Source organism: Grampus griseus, assembly GCF_964374135.1.
Source record: "Grampus griseus genome assembly, chromosome: 1".
Lineage (NCBI taxonomy): Eukaryota > Metazoa > Chordata > Mammalia > Artiodactyla > Delphinidae > Grampus > Grampus griseus.
The window spans coordinates 147,807,721-147,830,812 of record NC_139017.1 but is presented as its reverse complement, the minus strand read 5'-3'; the positions used below and the strand labels follow the sequence as shown (position 1 = coordinate 147,830,812).

Below are 23,092 nucleotides of genomic sequence, written 5' to 3'. Positions count from 1 at the left end.
CCGTCCAGATCAAGAAACAGAACATTACTAACACCCCAGAAACGTTCCTTCTATTACCCCCATCATTCCCCGTTCCCACCCGAAGGTAAACCCAACTCGGACTTCTTTCACCATAGATTAGTTTTGCTTCAAATGTGAACATTTAAGGGGTGGGAAAGGAAAGATGAGCTTAAAAGGGTGACGAAGATAAACTGGTCAGTAATGTGGGAGGATGTCAAGAGAACTGGATCTAGGTTCCACCTATCATGTGCACACACCAAGTGGAAGCTAGTGATACAAAGTAAGAGCGATCCTGGAAAATCCTTTTTGGCAGCAGTGGGAAATGTAACAAGATTAAATTCCTGGAGTAGTTGGTAGTGACAGCAGTGCTAGCCACTGTATCCATGCCCAGGACAGTCAGTGAGGCAAGCCACAGCACCTCATGTTTGCGGGCAGCATTGAGGAGAGTGGTGGGTGATTTGGGGTGATTTTCCTTGTTATGTATACTCCAGGTTGGATTCTTCAGCCATTCTCTTAGCAATTTTCTGAGCTAAGCAATATAATCTGTTATCTAATTTATTACCTTACTAGGTCAAGAGAGAAAACCTGTATAATTGTTGTGAAAGACTATTGGTTGCCTACCCAACAGTCATTCTCTTGTCTTTTTTGAAACAGAACCATGCTTTCTTTGGGGGGCGGTGGGGGCAGCATGTGCCCAGCCCCTGGTCATAAATCATAGTTGTTTTATGTCCATTCCATTCTATGTAATACCATCCTTTTTACCAACATATATTAACTCTCATCTTTACAACAATCCTGCAAGGCAGGTATTATCTTTTCCGTTTTACTCGTGGGAAAACCCAAACTTAGAGGAGCGACTAGTTTTGAACAAGATCTGACTCCACAGCTCCTTTTTTTTAAAAAAAATATTTACTTATTTGTCTGCGGCGGGTCTTAGTTGCGGCACGTGGGACCTTTAGTTGCGGCATGAGAACTCTGAGGCATGTGGGATCTAGTTCCCTGACCAGGGATGGAACCGGGGCCCCCTGCACTGGGAACGCAGACTCTTAGCCACTGAACCACCAGGGAAGTCCCTCCATAGCTCTTTACAGTGCACCACAGCACTACTCATCTGGGAGTAACTTTGTACATCTTTCATGACTCAGGTTGAGGGTATTCTACTTTTCTCTTTGACCTATCAGAGTGTCCTGTCTGCTTCCTTCCCCATCACCCTTGACAATCTGGGTGCTCCTGAGGGCGACTCACTACCTCTCAGGAACAGTTCCTAATGACTTCCAGGGACCCCCTCACCCGCCAGAAGTGTGTTTAATGACTTCCAGGATCTTCTCCCCTCCACCTCAAGAGCTGCTCCTAATGACCCCCAAATCCTTACTCACGGAGGAACTGCTTTTTAATGACCCTAAGGACATCCCTGCTCAGGACTTATCCTAATGACCCACAGAGCTCCTTTCCCCTTAGGAACTGCTCCTTTCAAGAAATGTCCCGGTTTGCCGGCAAGTGAGGGGGTTCCCAAGACACGGGACTTTTTTCGTTTTAAAAACCGAGACAGTACTGGGCAATCCGGGACAGGTAGGTCACCTTATCAGGAACTCCTTGACCTCGGAAGCCACCCCTAAGGGTCCCCAGCGCACTTTTACCTTAGGTAAGGGTTCTACTCACCCCGCAGAAGACTGTCCCCACCCTTTCGTTAGAAACGTCCTACAACAACCCCATCAGTGCCTTTACCCTGGCCAACTAGCCCATTTCTAGGCACTCAACTCTTTTAATCCAGATTAGCTACGGGCGGCCAGAAGCCCGCCTGCGATTGGCCAGTTCTGCGATTCAGCAGAGATGCTCAGTGGCCGCGGTCGCGAGTGGTACAGCGTTTCCTCCCGGCAACAGCCCTAGCCGGCGCTCATAGGCTGAGCCGATTGATGTGCCAGTACTTTGGGGCGGCTGCAGAGCGCGTTCATTGGCTGTTTGAAGGCTTCTGGCAGCCCCTGGATTGGTTGACTCTGTGGAGCGCTGTGCGACTGCGCAGAGGCCTACTTTAGAGGAGGCGGAGCTTCGTCCTTCGCCGGCTGGGAAAGCAGAGGGATCGGCTAGTGGCGACAGCAGAAGTCGGGCCTTAGCCCTGCCGGGGCAGTGGGCTTTAAGTAAGAACCAGAGGGTTTTTGAATCCTTTAGGTTTGTTGCTTCTGTAGCCGTGACCGTGAGCTCTGGTGGGGGAGGGGCGGAGGGCGGTCTTCAACGGTCAGTGATAGGCATGGTTCTCGGTCAATGGGAGCAGGCGCTTCTGAAATGGGTCCTGAGATTGGCCCTTTCCAATCTCTTATAGCCAATGGACGTCGGGAAGGGTGGGCGGGTCTACTGGGCCTTATTTTCTTCTTCCTGCGGCCCGGACTCACTCGCCTAGGCGGCGGGGCCGGGAGGGGCCAGGCGTCTACGCGGTGAGCTTCGGGGACCTTGGGAGCGGGGGGCTACTTTGGGAGCGATACCCGCGGGAGCATCTGCGAGGGGAGGGGGCGGGAGTTCGAGGTGGTTGTTAGCAACAGCTCCCTTTATTGAGTGGATAAGTACCCGGCCTAGTGCTTAGCGTTTCGCTTGCATCATCTGAGTTAATCACAGCAACCCTGCCGGGCAAGGAGGTTGGGATCCCCATTTTACAGGAGGAGAAACTGAGATTCGGGCAGCTTACACAGCCAAGGTCACACAGCTAATAAATGGCAGAGACTGGATCTGTATTCAGAGTTGTTTTAACTCCGGGGCAGTGCTCTCTTAAACCAGTAGGCTTTGTTGCTGGGTTGGGAGAGGAAGGTGTCAGGGAATGGGAACTTTCCCCAGGAAATAGATTGAGGGAAGGGAATCCTAGGGTAGAAGAAAAGGAATGAGCAGTTGAGGTAAGAGGAAAGAAATCGGTTACTCAACAGTTACTGAGTGCCTACTCTGTGCCGTGCATTGTTCTAGGTTCTAGGCTTACAAAGATGAATAAGGCCAGAGGCAGATGAAGCCCCATTAGGGGTTTGGGAGGCCCTACGATGGGCCCTAACACTGTGTTCACATGATTATGTGTCTTTATAAAATTTGCAAGAGTAAGATATTTTGTATTCTTTTTTTAAAGAGAGGGTCTTCAAGATTGCATAAAACTTTAGGTTCCTCTACACTTGGATCTGCCCTTGTAAAGGGCTTAGACTAAGTGGAGATTATGCTGTAGGCAGCACAGTGTAATGGCAGGAGCACTAGGAGAACATTACAGGACTGTGGGTAAATTTCCTGGTATGTAAAACAGGGCTTACAGTATATCTGCCATGCAAAGTTGGACGAGGTGCAGGAAAGCACCAGGCCAGGAACGCACTTTATTTTTGGTGAAATGGAACCCGGAGAGATGCAGGTACTGGGACTTGTCTTCTCTCCTACCTGAGACAGTTCTACTCCATGCTGTCTTCCCAACCTTTTACTAGATTGTTGGTAGGTTGGACACAGTTTCCTCCCTTCTGATCGCTCCAGCTCTCAAGGGGACTCTTGGAGCTGAACTGCCATGGCTTTGGGACCCAGATTTGGGGGAATTGAGTAAAGAAAAGGACATACGGTTTTTGCTTCTAAACTGGCTTCTTTTAGCTGGTGTGCTTGGTTCTTATTCAGTCAAAATAGTCTATTGTGTTACCAGGCAATGGGGATGCACCCACTTAACTGAAGGCCTCATCTAAAAACAAAGTAGTATTTATTTCACCTCCAGTCAGTTATGAAGTTTGCCCTTTATTGCCAGTTTATTGCCTGTTTAAATTTTGTCCTTTGAGTTCTGGGTACAGCGCAATTGAACTAGTCTCTAGCTTGACTTCATATAGCAGTGCCGAAACTGCATTTTGGTTTAGATATGAGAATAATTTCACTTTAGAGTTTTAAAAATCATAGCTCAGGCTACTAATATCAGGGTACTCTTTAACCCTTAAACTTTGTAATCTGGTAGCCAACTAACTTTTCTTAGGAATCTAGAATCCTGTTTTAAAGCTTTGCCCTAGAAGGGAGCCTGTAGATTGATTTTTATTTAAAAAAAATCTGGTTGTAGTATATTGAATTTAATACTTAGAAACAGCAAGGTGTGAATAAGGGAGCAGCTGAAAAGAGAAGGGGAAAATATGGGCGGGGCAGCTGCTTTGTTAGATGGGACCAACAACCAAATAATTGCAGTTTCCCTTTTTTAGCTGAAACAATGTCTCCATGTAAGTCAGGTTTAAATACAGGCAATTTTATACATTAGAATCCTTTAGACAGAACCTTTTCTGTCCCAGTGTGTCTTACTCATTTAAATGACCTGCCTAGAGGCAGATTCCAGGTGTGAGGTCTTACAGCTGCTTCAGAATTTCTTTCAGCACTGACATTTCCAGCATTCAATCTTAATTACATTTTATATAATTTTTTTTTTTTTTTTTTTTTTTTGGTGGTACGCCGGCCTCTCACTGCTGTGGCCTCACCCGCTGCGGAGCACAGGCTCCAGACGCGCAGGCTCAGCGGCCATGGCTCACGGGCCCAGCCGCTCTGCGGCATGTGGGATCCTCCTGGACCGGGGCACGAACCCGTGTCCCCTGCATCGGCAGGTGGACTCTCAACCACTGCGCCACCAGGGAAGCCCCATTTTATATAATTTTTTTTAACATTTTAAAAAATATTTATTTTTGGTTGTGTTGGGTCTTTGTTGCTGCGCATGGGCTTTCTGTAGTGGCGGTGAGCGGGGGCTACTCTTCATTGCAGTGTGCAGGCTTGTCATTGCAGTGGCTTCTTTTGTTGCGGAGCATGGGCTCTAGGTGCGTGGGCTTCCGTAGCTGTGGCTTGCGGGCTCTGGAGCGCAGGCTCAGTAGTTGTGGCGCACAGTCTTAGTTGCTCTGCGGCATGTGGGATCTTCCCAGACCAGGACTCGAACCCGTGTCCCGTGCATCGGCAGGCGGATTCTTAACCACTGCGCCGCCAGGGAAGCCCACATTTTATATAATTTTATGTTCTTAATGTATTTCTTCAGATTCCTGCCTGACCAAAGTGACCTCAAAAAAGGAGGGAAAATGGCTTCTGAATCTGAAACCTTGAATCCCAGTGCTCGGATAATGACCTTTTACCCGACTATGGAGGAGTTCCGGAACTTCAGTCGTTATATTGCCTACATTGAATCCCAAGGAGCTCATCGGGCTGGGCTGGCTAAGGTGGGGGACGGGGCCTTTGGGACTCAGGGTGGCAGTAAGATTTTTCCTAAATGAAGGCTGGAAGAACCGAGTTTTACTGAAAGGCAGGCTTGGTGGTAGTTGAATATTTGCTGTTCTATTTACAAGTTAATTCCTTTCGTTAACATCTGAAGCATCTCTTTTTAGGTTGGAGAAGAGCTGCTTAGAATGTTTAAAAGGGAGGAAGAGAGCAGTGTCCCAGGGCCAGCTGCTGTGGTGCTTCCATCTCTTGGTGGAGAAGGGTGTTTTCATCAATCCAACTTCTCTCGTTCTCGGTTTCGGTCTCATCCAGCACTCTGATAGTAATTTGGCTTCCCATGTGAACTTTCTGTTAGATTGAGAGAGAATCAACTCTTCAAACTCTTGTCTTGGTGCCCAGATAAGATTCTGAGGCTGAGAATTCCGTACCTTAGATCATTGCAACGAGGCAGCTAGTTGGTAGCAGAACTGGATCAGGGCTAGCATGACAGTGTGACTTGCCGTGTTTGGGTGAGCATGGTTAAATCCATGTGACTTTTTAGTAGAATCGGCTGTTGGCCTGCACACTTCTTGGACTCTGACCAGCTTGTCAGGTTTCTGATCTCTTTGTTTCTTGTGTTCCCTACAGGTTGTTCCTCCAAAGGAGTGGAAGCCACGAGCGTCCTATGATGATATTGATGACCTGGTCATTCCTGCCCCCATCCAGCAGCTAGTGACTGGGCAGTCTGGCCTTTTTACTCAGTACAACATACAGAAGAAAGCCATGACTGTTCGAGAGTTCCGCAAGATAGCCAATAGCGATAAGTGAGTGAAAACACATTCCTTCCCACCTGTCCTAGCATCTGGGACCTGATATCTCACGTGCAAAGCAGTCTCCAGGACTGCTGCCATCCCGCTGAAAAATAGTTTCCTCACCTCTAGTATCTGTCTCTCTGTCCGCTCTTTACATGGAAGCGTTCCTCATCTCGGTACACAGTCACAGTCTAAACTTGTACATATTTTTACATAAAGTAATCCCATTGTTTTTCCTTCAAAAGTAGGATCATTTTCTGACTCTAATAATTTGCAAGGTTGCAAAGGGGAAACTTGGAGTTGGTTCAAGAGGAGCGTTGGCCGGATGTATTGATACTACCCACTTATCAAAAAGTGGCCTTCGTAGTTTAAGTTAATCTCTTCCGTCTGGGTCCTCCTGTCTTTAATCATGGCAAACTCCTCACTACCCCTACAGATGCTATCTCATTTCCTTTGTGACATTATCCAAATGTGAGTGAACTACCAGGCTGGTTGCTGTTTTCTATCACTCTATCATCATCTGTACATTCTTGTCTCTGTTGGAAACATCTTTGTTTAGGTCTGCTGTCTTCAGTTGTTTTTCTCTGCTGTTTTTAATATTTTGCTCTCATTACCTCAGATTTACAGAGAATAAGTTGTGTGTTCCCCTCATTGGGCTCTGACTAGTCCTTAATCCTCTTGCTTGGATCTTCTCCCTTCCCTTGTTACTTCTTCATTTTGTGGCTCCACAAGGGATTCCTCCCTCCCCCTTGCCTCTTCTCCTGAGCCTTTTTGGTCCACACATATCTTGGTTTCAGCCAGACTTTTTTTTTTTTTTTTTTTTTGCGGTACGCGGACCTCTCACTGTTGTGGCCTCTCCCGTTGCAGAGCACAGGCTCCGGACGCGCAGGCTCAGCGGCCATGGCTCACGGGCCCAGCCGCTCTGCGGCATGTGGGATCTTCCCGGACCGGGGCACGAACCCGTGTCCCCTGCATCGACAGGTGGACTCTCAACCACTGCACCACCAGGGAAGCCCCCAGCCAGACGTTTTTGCGGCTCTGCCGTGGAGGCTCGCAGTAGAGCCTCAGCTTGCCAGGCTTCACACTTGGAGTGCTTTATCATCTCACATCAGGTCGCGCTCTTTCTCCGTCTGTGCTCTGCCTTCTTTTCCTTTGACATAGCACAGTTCTAAGTGTGGGCTTCCAATTTTATTGGCAGCCTAACTCTTAAAGCATCTCTATTGCTGGCCAACCTGCTGTCTAATGAGGGAATCTGTGTAAAAGCCTGTTGAAGAAGTGCGCCATGCTCCGCAGATGAGAGGCTGTGCCGTCTTCATGTCTGCTTCCTAGCTCTGCGCCGTGCCAAGCACACTTGCTTTGTTTCACGTCGGGTTGGCCTCACTCAGGCCCCTGTGCTGTTCTTCCTGTCTCATCAACATATGGTAGGCCTTACCTTCTTTCAGGACACCTCTTTTTAAATCAGCCGGTCCTGTGTCTTTTCCCTTCATCCGAAATACAATCAATTCTTACCTTTGATTTCTGTCTGTGTGGTCAGCCAGCTTTAAGAAAACCCAGTAGGGTAAAAACCTAAACTTTTAAAGCAGATCAGTTGGAAGTAGAGTTATTTGTATTTAAAGGGTTTAGAACTTGAGAATTCTAAACTTCATGATTCATTAGTTTAACATCAAAATGTAAGGCAGTATTTAAAGTAAGATTTTTTTTTTCCCACTCATCTCATCTCCACACAGTTTCATTTTGGTCTTCCACTCCCTATCATGTTTTTTGGCCATTTGAGTTATAGTGTGCATTTTCAAATACCTATTAGGTTTACACGTTACTCTTTTTAAATTGTGTAGTAATTTTTAAGTGGTTTGAATTTTTAAAAGATTGTTTTGGGAGTAAGTTTTCAGTATGTGATTATTGAGCTAAAGAGTACAGATATTGGGCTTCCCTGGTGGCGCAGTGGTTGAGAGTCCGCCTGCCGATGCAGGGGACACGGGTTCGTGCCCCGGTCCGGGAAGATCCCACATGCCGCGGAGCGGCTGGGCCCGTGAGCCATGGCTGCTGAGCCTGCACGTCTGGAGCCTGTGCTCCGCAACGGGAGAGGCCACAACAGTGAGAGGCCCGCATATCGCAAAAACAAACAAACAAAAAAAAAGAGTACAGACATTTTTAATGGTATTATGTGGGGAGATATAGATAGATAGATAGATAGATAGTGGTGTGTGTGTATTTGAGTGTGTGAGCATATGTATACACATGTATTTTGCTAAATGGAACATTTGATGTGCAGAAACCTATTTTTATGTTTTTAGGACTATTTTATATTTTTATTAAAATATTTGGTTTTCAGGCATGATTATTTGTTGAATGTTAGCCACACTGCATAGGATGCTGGGAATGTAGCAGTGACAACTGAAGTTAGCCCTCTTGGAGACGCTTCCTTAGAGTGCAGGGAAGTAAATTCTTTTCCAGGGCCTCAGCTCTCCATGTGCTGGGTTTTGGTTGTCTGTGGATACATAGGGATTTGCAGTCTTGGTTCTCACAGGTTTGGAAGCCTATTTTCTCCCTGTGTGGCCAGGCTACTCCTGACGGGTGCAGTGTGTAGTTATAGTAGAGTCTCTTGAAAGAGTGGAGGATATCATTCTTAAGGAAGATGGGCTTACATCTTTGTGTATGTTACCTTTTTTGGGCCCAGAACGTTGAGGGAGTTACTGGGTACTGTATTGGAACCTTGAAGGCCAAGGTTATGTCTTGTTCATTTGAAATGTCTTGCTATCCCTGGAACAGGGATTGTGTCTCGTGCCGTTCATAATGCCTCATGTATTTAGTCCCTTATAAGTGGCTAACACTTTTTTTTTTTAACTTTTTAAAGGTACTGTACCCCACGCTATAGTGAATTTGAAGAGCTTGAACGGAAATACTGGAAAAATCTCACATTCAATCCCCCAATCTATGGTGCAGATGTGAATGGCACTCTCTATGAAAAGGTGAGACTTCCTGGGATCTCTATGCAGCATTTCTGCGATTTTGTAATTTAATCCCATTTTCATCTGCCCAGCATGTAGTGGGCACCAAAAAGCTGTTTTGCTGAACGGGTGTCTGGACAAAGGAACGGCCCACCACCAGGTGATGGGCTGTGCTCACTTAATTGTGGGTAGTTTTGCATGTGACTGAATTTTATTTCTCCCACTCTACATGTGAATTGGATGATATGGTGTTTTTAGCAAGGGCTGTTAGAAGAGTCCGTGGGTGGTAGCTCTGATGAGTTCTAGAAAGGGTGGGATCACAGTAAATGAAATGTTGGGGGAGGGCAATGTAGTTTCTGAAGAAAAAAGATCACTGACCAATATAATGGAAGGGGTATATATTTAAGAAGAGGAACATATTTAGAGTTGCAGAATCCTCAAACAAGATTCTGTAGCAAAAGCTGTTTTAACAAATTGCATTGGCTTAGGATTTAGTGCTTTTTGGCATAGAGAACAGCCTTAGATACGGTACAAGGAAGAAATATTTGGGACTGTTTTTTGGATGATTAAAAAATCTGTAGGGGGCTTCCCTGGTGGCGCAGTGGTTGAGAGTCCGCCTGCCGATGCAGGGGACATGGGTTTGTGCCCCGATCCGGGAAGATCCCACATGCCGCGGAGCGGCTGGGCACGTGAGCCATGGCCGCTGAGCCTGCGCGTCCGGAGTCTGTGCTCCACAACGGGAGAGGCCACAACAGTGAGAGGCCCGCGTACCGCAAAAAAAAAAAAAAAAAACTGTAGGGTGTTTTAGGGATTATCACTCCGATTAATTTATTGTTTTTGTAAATTATTTGAAGGAAGATGTTTAAAAAGTGGATTCCAGTTTTGTTGATGACAGCTTTTTTGGGTGGTGGGAAGTGAAGCTTGTAGGCATAAATCCAGAACGTACTTATAGGAAGTGGGCTCCTCGATGACCTTTACAACTCAGGATAACATTGTAGAATTTTTTTTTTTGTTTTGTTTTTGCGGTACGTGGGCCTCTCACTGCTGTGGCCTCTCCCGTTGCGGAGCACAGGCTCCGGACGCGCAGGCTCAGCGGCCATGGCCCACGGGCCCAGCCGCTCCACGGCATGTGGGATCTTCCTGGACCAGGGCACAAACCCGTGTCCCCTGTATCGGCAGGCGGACTCTCAACCACTGCGCCACCAGGGAAGCCCCCACATTGTAGACTTTTTACTGAAGACACTGCCCAGTGGGCTGGATAAGTCACAAATGAGTACAGTTGATTCCCATGCTTTGTATTTTTTATGGTTTGACAGTACTTTGCTTTTTTGACTTAAGTTTCTTTCTTTTTCTTTTTTTAAAAATTAATTTATTTTTGGCTGCGTTGGGTCTTCGTTGCTGTACGCGGGCTCTCTAGTTGCGGCGAGCGGGTGCTACTCTTCGTTGCGGTGCATGGGCTTCTCATTGCGGTGGCTCCTCTTGTTGCGGAGCATGGTCTCTAGGTGTGCGGGCTTCAGTAGTTGTGGCATGTGGGCTCGGTAGTTGTGGCTGCGGGCTCTAGAGTGCAGGCTCAGTAGTTGTGGTGCACGGGCTTAGTTGCTCTGCGGCATGTGGGATCTTCCTGGACCACGGCCCGAACCCTTGTCCCCTGCATTGGCAGGCGGATTCTTAACCACTGCACCACCAGGGAAGTCCTGACCTAAGTTTCTTTAGCTTCTGTGCAAACTCTTCCTCTTGGGTTTAGAACAGGTGGCTGTCCCTCCTTTTTCATCTTTCATGTACTAGTGTTCAGTGTTGTTCACCAACTGGTGTTTGCCCTTCAGAGGTATAATGGCGTCAGTTCCAGTGGCAGCTCTGAACAGCGAGTGAGGGGTGCTGTGGTCTTCAGGACCATGTAGTTTCAACATTATTCCTAATCTTTGTTAGGAGTGACAGCTCACCTGTGACCTGCTCTGTGATTGGTGGGTTCAGAGCCTCAGTTTATATTCAGTGTAACTTCCTCTGCAGCATGTTGATGAGTGGAATATTGGCCGCCTGAAAACAATCCTGGACTTGGTGGAAAAGGAGAGCGGGATCACCATTGAGGGCGTGAACACCCCATACCTGTACTTCGGCATGTGGAAGACATCCTTTGCCTGGCACACCGAAGACATGGACCTGTACAGCATCAATTACCTGCACTTCGGAGAACCCAAATCCTGGTAAAGTCGGCCTGCACTTGGCACTGGGGCTTCTCAGCTTTCATGTACCCAGGGAACACCTTGGAATCGGGCAAAATGCAGATTATGGTTCGGCAGGCTTAGGGTGGGACTGGTGTGTTACATTTTGTTCCGACTTTCAAGCAGTAAGGTGCTGTTTGAGCTCTGGTGCTCTCCCTGCCCTTGGGAGTAGCAAGCGTTAGCGGGCCGGGCACTTAGTACCACAGTATGAAAGCAGAAAGGTGCCTGAGTGACCGAGAGCCATGGGCGCTCTCCCACTGTCTGGTTCCTTTTTCTGAACAGGCCTGAGGCATTTCTGAGAGGCAGACTTCCAAGACTGGAGTCACTTCTTCAGATGATAGAAAGCTTTCTTTTCCTCATGGAAAAAATATTTGGTGAGCAGCAGTGTGTGCTTTACTCACGAGGGGACGCAGGACCACTCAGCGTCCGCTCCCCGTTCCCCACCGAGGCCGCCGTCTGGCTGGGGAGAAATCAGAGAAAGCTCTCTCGTTTCTTCCTGCGCCCACCCGTCTATCTCATCACGTCAGCGAAGATGCTGCCTTCGGCAAAGCAAAAGACAGATGGGGTGCCCACCCTCACACCGCTAGGGGACTGGTCAGGAGAGAGAAAGTGGGAGAAAAGCTCTGATGGGGAACAGTGGTTGTAATAGGTTCACACAGGAAGGTGTGTGAGCATGGGGACTAGAGAAGGCTCCCCTGGAAGAGGTGACAGCTGAGCCGAGAGCTCGCAGGTGAGGCCGTGGCTGGGTGTGGTGGTGGTGGGTTCGGAAGGCGGACTGAGGGGAGGGTGTCTGGGTGGTTGTAACAACACGTGCAAAGACACTTGAGAGCGAGCACGGTGTCTTGAGTAACTAGAGGAAGGAAGTCCCTTGTGGTTTGCTGTGCTGTGTGTGAGGACGGAGGAGTGAGGAGGCCGGAGGGGACACCGTGGCCAGGCCATGGGGAGTCGTGCAGACTGTATCTGTCTCCATTCCTTTCCGGTACCTTCAGTCACATCCTTTCCCAGGACTTTTCTTTTCTTCTGGCAGATGCTTTGCAGTTTCCAGTATTGGAAGGGGGAAAACCCTTTTGAGCCTGTGATTACCCCCTAACTACTGTCCCAGTTCCTTCCTTAGGTGGCTAGACTTCTAGACTCTAGCTTTTGTGTCTTCACCATGTTTACTCTGAAGTTCCCTGAAATTGGACTTTTTGTTCTCAGGTCAAGAGATTTTCTAGTTGCTATATACGCTCTTTAGGTCATCTGAAGTGGTTCCTTTAGAGACTTCTGTGCAATGTTGCCTGATGGATCACAGAGTCCTTTAGGTGACAAACATTTTCCTTAGCTCCTCATCTGTTTTGTTGCATAACAGAGCTATTTGGGATGGGAAGGTTTTGTTGTGGAATCATCTTTAGAATGCATTGTAAGTGTAAATCAGACTTACCGTGAGTTCCCGAATATAAAGCTTAACAGTTGTGCAAAAGTTTTAAATAGTCCTCTATGTGTTTTTTATTTTTTCTGTTCAATTTTTAATGAAGGGCAATTCCTATGGTGTCTAGATACGCACGGGGGTGGAGGAGTGAGTGCTTACTGGATAATCGGTACACGGTTGTGGAGACAAAGGGAAATGGGCTCAGCACATAGGGGCCAGGTCTCTGGTAACTGATCCGTTGTCACCTCGTTTCCCATCTTCCTCCCTCTATCTCATCCCAGTTAGGCCTTTCAGGCTCTGCCAGGAGCACTTTAATGCCATCCTCCTCCTTTTTTTTTTTTTTTTTTTAACTTTTATTGCATGAACAACATTATAAAGGAGAGCAACATTGAGTGTGTACCCTAAATCCTGGTTCATGATAAATATTGAATAAATGTCTTGTTAAATGAATGAATATAAAAGATAAAATCGCTCACACTTCTGCGTGTGCTCTGCCCTCTGTCCAAACAGTCTAATACTTCATTTCTCCAGATCCCTATCTGGTTCTCGTGGTTGAGAAGTTGAAAAGTCTGATATTTCAAGCTGTCCTGAAAGGGGAGACGAGCCCCTCTGCTCAGCGGCTGATGCTTCTTTGTGTTTGCAGGTACTCCGTCCCGCCTGAGCACGGAAAGCGGCTGGAGCGCCTGGCCAAAGGTACGGGGTCCACTCCGCTTGCTGGGTCAGACCTGCCTGTGAGCTGCGCTCATTGCTCTAAGGTGTCCACTTGCTGTGGTCCTTTCTCAGGCCCACATGTGGGGAGTGAGCCAGACTGCCAGATTGGTTACATATCAGAGCGACTAAAATCAGAGCCTTTTCCCACTTTGTCTTGGGAAGGGACTTAGTAAGTCTTAGACTGTGTTTGCCTCAATTTTATCATGCATGGGTTTATTTGACTAGGGATAGTGTATTGGTCATATTGGGTCTGGTTCTTTTGCCAAAAACCCAAATCATCAAGTCAAAGTTGAATTTTATGCTTTGGTTCTTTTAAGTGGACTCCAATAGATTTGTACCTCTACAGAGCCTATTTCACAAGAGCTTGGGTCATGTGTGCTGTAGTTGTGCTACTAACAAAAGATTGAGGATCCCAGTGAATGGAGAAAGGCTCTAAATTGTTTCAAAGGTCTTTGTGAGAACAGAGGCACCTGGGGCAATCCCCCAAACAGGATTTGATTACCCATGTAACAGCCTACAAAGGAGGCAGCGCAGAGGTTCATTGTGGAACCTTAGGATTGACCTGAAGCTAGAAGAATATGTGGAGATCACATTGGTGATTCATCCTCCTTATCATGTAGATGAGATGCGCGGTGTGAGGTGACTCCAGGGTTACAGAGCCAGCGTGGGGCTGTGTATTAACTGTGCCCGTTTTCAATTAAACAGGCTTTTTCCCGGGCAGTGCTCAAAGCTGTGAGGCTTTTCTCCGCCATAAGATGACCTTGATTTCACCTTTAATGCTGAAGAAATACGGAATTCCCTTTGACAAGGTGAGCGGATTTCGCACACAGCAGCCCTTGGCTTACGCGGAAACCACCCTTGCTGGCGTGTGTTTCACAGAGGAGCTTTATTCTACTTGATTCTCTGTACCAGGTGTGGGCCAGGGCTAATCTGTATCATCGTTTGATCTCGAAGCATTAAAGGTGGGCTACCCCTTCCTGGTGCCAGAGGAGGGTCAAGCCCCCTTGAACAGTGTCATCTGGAGGAGTCATTAATTATAGTCATGGTGTCTGATGTGTAGAGACTTTGCATGTCACAGAAGACACCAGGTCCCCAGTGGTTTTGTGACCCAGCCCTGGCCACTGAGCTCAGTTGTAGCAGAGCTGGAGCGCAACTTCCCAGGTCTCAAGACGCCTGCCGTTTGCTGCAGCTGCTTCCCGTCTGCTTTTGTTCAGGTGACTCAGGAAGCTGGAGAATTTATGATCACTTTCCCTTACGGGTACCATGCCGGCTTTAACCATGGCTTCAACTGTGCTGAGTCCACTAATTTTGCTACCCGGCGGTGGATCGAGTATGGCAAACAAGCTGTGCTGGTAAGTCCGCTGGGTTTCCTTCACAGTAACCGTGTCTAAAAATGACTGGTTGAGCCAGCCAACCTTCTTAGATACACCGGCTGGTGATTAGAACATTTCTTTGAGCTGCTGGAATTCAGAAGCAGAGTGGCGGGGAATGTGCAAAAGTGCCAGCATCTTGTGTTCACAAAGAATTTTAAAAGATCTGTTCCGATTTGAGTCGTATAAAATGAGGTTTCCGTGCTTGAGTCCATTGAGCATTAAAACTACACCTACACACTGTGCTAATGCTTTCTTTAGCCACTCTGGGATTTCTCTGTTGAGGAGAAATCTTAAGGGCTTCGTTTTACATTAGGGAAGCAGCAGGGCTGGACGTTTGGCTGGGAGTAGACTCGCTCCTGTGGTCCTGGCTTGGATAGACAGCAGAGGGAAGGTGGACGTTGACCATCCAGGGTCTAACGCTGAGCCTCATCTCTAACCGTTCTCCATGCGCCCTAGTTAGCGCCCAGGTTGACTCGCCCCAGTGCCATGTGTCCTCCACCCTTTTTTCCCTGCTTCCTTTCATGTGTGAAGGCTCTGCAAGGATGTTATGCCCTCAGCCTGTAAACCCAAACATTTCAGCCTTAAACTGTCTTGTGTCTTTTCCCATTCGGAGGGAGGAGATGGGAGGAGGGGCTCGGGGGAGGAGCAGGGCAAGTGTCTCACCTGGAGCTCCTCTGGCACCTTGCCACAGTGCTCCTGCAGAAAGGACATGGTGAAGATCTCCATGGACGTGTTTGTGAGGAAGTTCCAGCCAGAAAGGTACAAACTCTGGAAAGCTGGGAAGGACAGCACCGTCATTGACCACACTCTGCCCACGCCAGAAGCGGCCGAGTTTCTCAAGGAGAGTGAACTGGCCCCGAGAGCCCGGAAGGAGGAGGAGTGCCCGGAGGAGGATGACATGGAGGGGGTCGAGGATGGAGAGGAGGGTGACCTGAAGAGGAGGTAACCCTGCAGCCCTCGGGCCCAGCTGCCTGAGGGAGGCGTGTCTGGCAGTTCCCGTAGCCTGCCGAGAGGCTGCTTCTGAGTGGGGTGTTTGAGCACAGCTGAGGGAATGTTTTTTCTTGGTACAGGCCCCAGAATCCTCAATGAGGTGTTCAGGCCCTTCCTCGTGGCTGCCACCCAAGGGTGGTAGCACCGCTACATGGGCCGTAGTCTGCTGGAGCAAGGCTCACATGCGTGCGAGGGCATGGCTCCCTCTGAGCCCGAGAAGCCAGTTTTCTCACTGCCATTTGAGGGCTTTTTAAAAAATTTATTTATTTATTTATTAATTTATTATTATTTTTTTATTTTTGACTGCGTTGGGTCTTTGTTGCTGTGCATGGGCTTTCTCTAGTTGTGGCGAGCGGGGGCTACTCTTCGTTGCGGTGCGCAGGCTTCTCATCGCAGTGGCTTCTCTTGTTGTGGAGCATGGGCTCTAGGTGTGCGGGCTTCAGTAGTTGTGGCTCGCCGGCTCTAGAGTACGGGCTCAGTAGTTGTGGCACGCGGGCTCAGTAGTTGTGGCTTGCGGGGCTCTAGAGCGCAGGCTGGGTAGTTGTGGCGCACGGGCTTACTTGCTCCGCGGTATGTGGGATCTTCCCGGACCGGGGCACGAACCCGTGTCCCCTGCATTGGTAGGTGGATTCTTAACCACTGCGCCACCAGGGAAGTCCCCATTTGAGGGCTTTTTGAAAAGGAGACAGTAGTGAAGGAAATGAGACTCACAAGGGCAGGGGCCAGGGTCCTCGGTGTCTGAGCCAGAGGATCTGTCCTCAGGAGAGTTTCTCTTGGGCTGTGTGGGGAAGAAAGGAGGAACATTTACCGGGGACCTGCGGTACACCAGGCGCTCTGCCAGGTGCTCAGCACACCTCTTCTTAAGCCTCACGTCAAACCTGTGAAGGGGGTGGTGACATCCCTGTTTGCATTTGATGGAACAGGCTCAGGGAGGTGAGGTCCCTAGTCTCGGGTGGCACCAAAGTGTGAAGCAGGCTCTGGCCGTTGAGTTGGGTTGCGTGGGGAGGTGTTTGTGTAAGCGGATGTATACTGGGGCTCTTAAAAAGTTTGCCCTCCTCCTTGCAGCCTGGCCAAGCACCGTATCGGGACAAAGAGGCACCGAGTTTGTCTTGAAATCCCACAGGAGGTGAGTCAGAGCGAGCTCTTCCCCAGGGAGGAGCTGGACTCTGGACAGTACGATATGGCGGAGTGCCAGGCTGCCCTTGCTCCTGTGAGGCCCACCCACAGCTCCGTGCGCCAAGTTGAGGACAGTCTCACCTTCCCAGGTGAGTTGGTTATGGTATTTTTCCCCACAGCCCTAATCATTCTTTTCTGTGTTGGACGCCACATCAGTGCGGGGTCACAGATGTGACAAAGGGGAGGCGGGTCTGTGAGCAGATGGTGTGATTGGAGTGTGGGAAGCGCTTTGGTTGGGGTCACCCAGGGCGGCTGAGGAACATGGGGGAAAGGCCCCCGCCCCCGCTCTGCCTGGTGAAGTGCCCGTGAATTAACTCTTGCAGAGTAAGCAGCGATTTTCCAGGCAGACAGACTGGGGGAACATAGAAGGGGCTTTCCGGATAGGAGGAGCAGGGCCCAGGCCCGGAGACGTGCACAAGCATGAGCTGCTTGGGGAGCTGGCAGTGATTTCCTGTGATTTGAACAAGGGGTGGGAAGGGTGGGAGACAGGTGTGTCACAGGAGCGACCTGAGAAATGGGATGAGACGACGTGGGGACTGCCAGCCGCCTGAGCGTTTGCTCATTGGGAGGCTTGAGAGGCCATTTGTATTTTAGGAGAGGACAGACAGTGTGGTCCGGTACAGTGTTTGAAAGCATTCACTAGGACAGTTGTTGAGGACAGATGTGTTAGGAAGGGGCTTGTATCAGTCTCGGGTCAGGTTTGGAGGATCTCTGCGTTGACAGGACCTTGGAGTGTCTGCTGAGAGCCAGTCAGCACTATGGACTTGGACCCTGGGGCCCTGCTGCCTTCTGTTGAGCCGTCTTTCTAGCCCGGCTTCTCTGGGTCTCTGCTGAGCTGCAGGAGACTTCTGAGGAAGTGACAGCTGCTACTTAACTGAGTGTCTGCTGTGTGCAAGGCTGTGCTCCCACCTTACACGCAGCAATCTTATTTAAGAACCCTGGAGAGAGGTGGTACCGTCCTTAAGTTACAGAGGATGAAACTGGAGGCCCAGAGAGGCTAAGCAGCTCGCCTCAGATCACACAGGGACCCTGTCGGTGGTGGAGTCAGAGTTCAGAGCCAGGCCTCACTTGCTGCCCATGTTCCTTGGTCTTGTCACTCTGCCTTTTTTTTTTTTTGCGGTACACGGACCTCTCACTGTTATGGCCTCTCCCGTTGCGGAGCACAGGCTCCGGACGCGCAGGCTCAGCGGCCATGGCTCACGGGCCTAGCCACTCCACGGCATGTGGGATCTTCCCGGACCGGGGCGCGAACCCATGTCCCCTGCATCAGCAGGCGGACTCTCAACCACTGCGCCACCAGGGAAGCCCCACTCTGCCTTTCTTGAAGTTCAGAAGCACAAGAGAAAGTGGGCTCCGTCCATTGTGTCTGTGTGTTTCAGATTATTCCGACTCCACCGAAGTCAAATTTGAAGAGCTTAAAAATGTCAAGCTGGAAGAGGAGGAGGAGGAGGAGGAGGAGGACCAGGACCAGGAAGCGGCCGCCTTGGACCTTTCTGTGAATCCAGTTTCTTTTGGGGGTCGCCTCGTCTTCTCAGGCTCCAAAAAGAAGTCATCTTCCAGCCTGGGCTCTGGTTCTTCACGGGATTCTATTTCTTCTGATTCAGAAACCAGTGAGCCTCTGTCCTGCCGAGCCCCAGGGCAAACGGGAGTCCTCACTGTGCACAGCTACGCCAAAGGGGACGACAGGGTCACCGCAGGAGAGTCATGCACGAGGAAGAAAGGGGGCGCCACCAGGAGCATCAACGAGCGGGAGCTGGCCGAGGTGTGGGCGCTGGGTGGGGTGGGGGGCAGGGGGCCTCCTGTGTTGGGGAGGGAGGTGGTTCTGAGGCTGGGCTGCCGCAGAGTCCCAGATGGCAGGAGAGACCCTCAGGATGGACCGCCAGTCTGCAGTTGTGTCAAGCAAAAGCCAGGTGGCAGTGGGTCACCTCAGCTTGTTCTTTGCTCGGAGTTCCTTTCTCTTATCTCTGGGACGGTTGTTCCAAAGAATTGCCTCGCAGCCTCCGTGGCTGCCCTCGGTGGATCTTCAGCTGAGTTGGGTGCATCCTCTGCCCCTCCTGGCCTTAGGGGCCAGGGTTAGAGTGGCAGTGGTTGTAGGGTTTGAGGTTTGGGGTGAGGTGGCCTTTCTTAGCCTGGACTCCCCTGGGAGTTCTCCCTCTACTCCCCTCTTCATTCTTCCCCTCCTAGTATAACACTGCTAACGCAGCATCGTTTTGGAGGCCAGGATGAACTCCAGAGCTGTAACCGTGGACATGACTGTTCAGGCTTCCTCTCAGGCCACGCAGTTGTCAAAAGCTCTGTCTTTTGTTTGTTCTGTGTAGAAAGGCGTTTGGTGGGTCTGAGTGGGATACAGCAGGGCCACGTTGGGTGCAGCCGACTCAGTCCTGCCCTGAGTGACCTGCTCTCTCCCCAGCCTCGCAGCCTATGGGTAAGTTGCAGCCCAGGCTGGGGGTGGAGTGGGGTCACTGGCAGGTAGTAGACGTCAGCACAGACTTCCCCGTTCCCTTCCCTTCACCTTTGAAAAATTTATCGTCTAAAAGTTTTTATTACGAAACATTTTAAAAGTATATGCAGATAGAATACTGTCATGAGCTCCACGTGTGCCCTTGTTATTTCTTCACATTAACAATTGGCTTGTTGGCTTTATCTTTTCTTTGGCTGAAATACTGACACTTAAAATCCTCTTAGTTTTTCCAGCGGTGCCTTTCTTTGGTTGGTTTTTCCCCTCGTCTTGAACACCCGATGTCGTTTTTCTTTCTGCCTTTGAATCTCGGGCTCAGTTTCTGTAGACCCCCTTTCTCCATGTGAAGGTCCCCCTTCCCTCTCACACGGCGTGTGGGTATCCACCGTACACCACCGTGCAGCCTTCTCGTTGCCTCTGATCGCCGCTCCCTCCGCCGTCCTGTGGCTGCTTCCACAGGAGAGGGCTCTTCCGCTTGGAAAGCAGAACCCCTTAGGTTCCCTGTGGCCGCATCCCAGCCATCCTTCCCAAAGCTCTGTGCCCTCTTGGGCATCCTGCTGTCTCTGCAGGCCACGCTGTCCTTCTCTTGCCCTGTCCTCCTGACTTGCTTTCCTCCAGCTGCATTCACAACCACAGAAGCCGCTAACAATAGCAAGGACTTACTAGACACTTGAATGCGTTGTTCAGACCACATGTTACTGCTGAAGCAATCTTACCACAGTCAGGTTTTTTGTGGCTTTTTTTTTTTTTGGTGGTGGGGGCAATACATGAATAACAGACATCTTTTTTCCTCCCCAATTAGGAACCAGTTAAGTTATGGATACAGGAGGCGGGCACATGGCACTCAGAATGCCACTTCGTTGTTTTTTTTTTTTTTAATTAATTAATTTATTTTTGGCTGTGTTGGGTCTTCGTTTCTGTGCGAGGGCTTTCTCTAGTTGCGGTGAGCGGGGGCCACTCTTCATCGCGGTGCGCGGGCCTCTCGCTGTCGCGGCCTCCCTTGTTGCGGAGCACAGGCTCCAGACGCGCAGGCTCAGTAGCTGTGGCGCACGGGCTTAGTTGCTCCGCGGCATGTGGGATCTTCCCAGACCAGGGCTCGAACCCGTGTCCCCTGCATTGGCAGGCAGATTCTCAACCACTGCGCCACCAGGGAAGCCCAGAATGCCACTTTGTTACCGGTTAAAATGGTTGAAGAGAGTGGCTTCTAACCTGTGGCCGAATGGCCCTGCCACTCATTTTACCCTCAATTACAGATGACCCACCTAGTCACAGGTGGCCCTGGACGACTCAGGCCCCTCTCACAGCGGCAGAGAGTTTCCCACTCACCTTCTGTGTGTTGTGCACACAGGAATGCACTCCCTCTGCAGAAGGCAGATGCCAGGAAATGAAAGCCAGGACTCCTCCCGTGGAAATAGGCTGGGAGAGGAGGCTTCTCTCTGACACGCCTCTCTCGTGCAACCCCTGCTCCAGAACCGTAGCGTGTCTTCCTGGTTCTTGTTTGTTTGTGTGTGGACCTCTCAGCTGCAGCCTGATGGTAATAACTTCTCCGCTCGGTCACCTGCCATCTCTCCCACCTCTCCCCTTGACGTGCTGGCGTCCTCTTCGCTTTACTCTGTAATGGTTTGTACGTCTGCTCTGGGCTAGGACTGTGCCTTCAAGGAGCTCATAGTCTAGGCAAATAGATGCGAGCAGGGAATTCTAGTACCTGGTGATGAGCATTGTAGCACAAGTGGAAGAGTTAGCAGCTCGGCCTGGGGTTGGGGTGAGGAGGCAGAGAGACAGCAGGGGAAGGAGCTTAGCGGGAGCATGCTGGGAGGATGGGATGAAATTGGAGCGGAAATCTCGGGGAGGAGAGGGTTCTGTTTGGTGCTGGGGGCTCATGCCAGGGTCAGAGCAGGTCGGGGGTCCACAGTGGTTTTGTTGGTCTCAGGCATATGGGATGAGAAGGCCTTGGGAGGAGCGGGTGGACTGTGTCAGGAGCCGGGTCCTGGAGTTCTGAGGCTCTTTGACTTGAGAGTCGGGGTCGGGGGCAGTGGAAGTTTCCCTGCCATGTGTTTTTGGAGATTGAAGATTTCTATAACACATTTTTTAATACACAAAGATGCATTGAAGATTTCTATAACACATTTTTTAATACACAAAGATGCCTATGGTGTAATACAATGAACCACAAATACTGATCGTCTAGATCTAACAGTTGTCAGTATTTTGCCACATTTGCTTCATCTGTCCTTTTTTTTTCTTCTTCTTCTTTGTGGCTGTGCAACTTGTGGGATCTTAGTTCCCTGACCAGGGATTGAACCTCTGGTGCAGTGAAAGCGCCGAGTCCTACCCACTGGACTGCCAGGGAAGTCCCCATCTGTCCTTATTTTATTTGCTGAAGTATTTTATAGCAAATGCGGATGTCATGTGATTTCTTCCCTACTTCAGTGTGTATCTCTAAAAAATATGGGTGTTTTCTTAATCACCATGCCGTTTTATACCTAACAAAATTACAGAAATTCTCTAGCGTCATCTAATACCCAGTTCACAATCAAATTTCCCCAGTAGTCTAAACAAAATTTATTTTACAGCAGGTTTGTTTGAATCAAGATTTAATTAATCTTACATCTTATGTCTGTTCATTATGTCTCTTAAGTCTGCCTTAATCTAGAGCAGTGCCCCTCTGTCCACCTGCCACTGACTCACTCAAAGAAACTGTCAGTTCTTTTGCCCAGTGAAGCGTTTTTTAAGCTTTGCATTGATGTCTTGGAAGATCATTTTGGAAGGAGTATAAAGGTTTTTGGGGGAAGAAGGAGGCAAAATTAGAAACAGCAGAGGTTCCCTTGAAGATGAAATTATAGATGATTTTCACTTCCTGCATTTATAAATTGTCTGAATACTTTTTATGAATACGTGTTACTTTTATAATCAAATACTGCTCCTTCAGGACAGGAGGAAAAATGGTTTGCAAGAGGGAAATCAGTTGGGAACCTGTACCTTTAGTCTGAGAGGTGGTGAGGACCCGAGCCGTGAGGTGCTGGCAGGGGTGGATGGAGGGGGCTGGGGTAATGACTGCTTGGAAGGTGGGAGCGCGGGGCCAGGGGCTGGTGTGGGGTGAGTGGGAGGACAGTGCAGGGGTGACCTGGAATTCTGGCTCGTGTTACTTACCGGATGGACAGGGGTGTATCGGTGGAGGATGGAGGTGGCAGGAAAAGGGAAGGGGGTTATTTGCGTGTGACTCAGGTGTGAGGTCAGCCTGGGGCATGCTGAGTGCGACCTGCTTGTGAGGTAGGCATTGGAGACGTGCATACACGCACCTTAGGTGGGTAGTTTTGGGAGTCACCTTCACCTGGAGGGTGTCGGTGGGTGTGGGAGAGTTCGCCCGTGGGGCATGTGGAACATGAAGAACAGTTTTCACAGTGCGGGTGTTGGCAGAGGGCCCGGGAAGGAGAAGGACAAGCAGAAGAGAGCAGCCAGAGGTTCAGGAGCTAGGAGAGGGTCGTGTGTGCAGAGCCGGGGAGGAGAGGGTGGAAGATGGTGGCAGCTGGCCGAGTGGGCCTGTGTTAAAGAGGGGCGATGGGACATAATGAGGGCGGGAGAGGTGGGGAGCTCTGACAGGAGGGGTCTCTAGCAGAGGCGGGCACAGGAGAGGATGGCTGCAGGTGGGTTTTTTATGGTGGTAAAATATACATGACATAAAATACCACTCTAGCCCTTTTTTAGTGTACAGCTCAGGGGCCTTAAGTGCCTTCGTATTTTGTGCAGCCATCAGCAGGCTGCAGGTAGTTTTGAGGTGGAAAGAGGCACTTGTCTGTCCTGGAACAGTCCGGTGCTCATTGGGGCCCAGCTCCTTTTCAAAAGCCAGTA

The 23,092-nt window shown here is 49.6% G+C and overlaps 1 protein-coding gene across 1 annotated transcript in view; it reads left to right on the top strand.

Moving 5' to 3' along the window:
• The first annotated feature begins 2,023 nt into the window (after nt 1-2,023).
• KDM4A (lysine demethylase 4A) overlaps nt 2,024-23,092 on the top strand; it is a 42,735-nt gene continuing 21,666 nt past the window's right edge. The window contains exons 1-11 of the mRNA XM_082656493.1: nt 2,024-2,135; nt 4,994-5,171; nt 5,797-5,972; nt 8,815-8,929; nt 10,916-11,109; nt 13,179-13,228; nt 13,952-14,055; nt 14,461-14,598; nt 15,311-15,561; nt 16,675-16,874; nt 18,165-18,547. Coding sequence (XP_082512619.1) covers nt 5,034-5,171; nt 5,797-5,972; nt 8,815-8,929; nt 10,916-11,109; nt 13,179-13,228; nt 13,952-14,055; nt 14,461-14,598; nt 15,311-15,561; nt 16,675-16,874; nt 18,165-18,547 — 1,749 coding nt within the window. The 5' untranslated portion in view covers nt 2,024-2,135; nt 4,994-5,033. The remainder of the gene's footprint in view (nt 2,136-4,993; nt 5,172-5,796; nt 5,973-8,814; nt 8,930-10,915; nt 11,110-13,178; nt 13,229-13,951; nt 14,056-14,460; nt 14,599-15,310; nt 15,562-16,674; nt 16,875-18,164; nt 18,548-23,092) is intronic.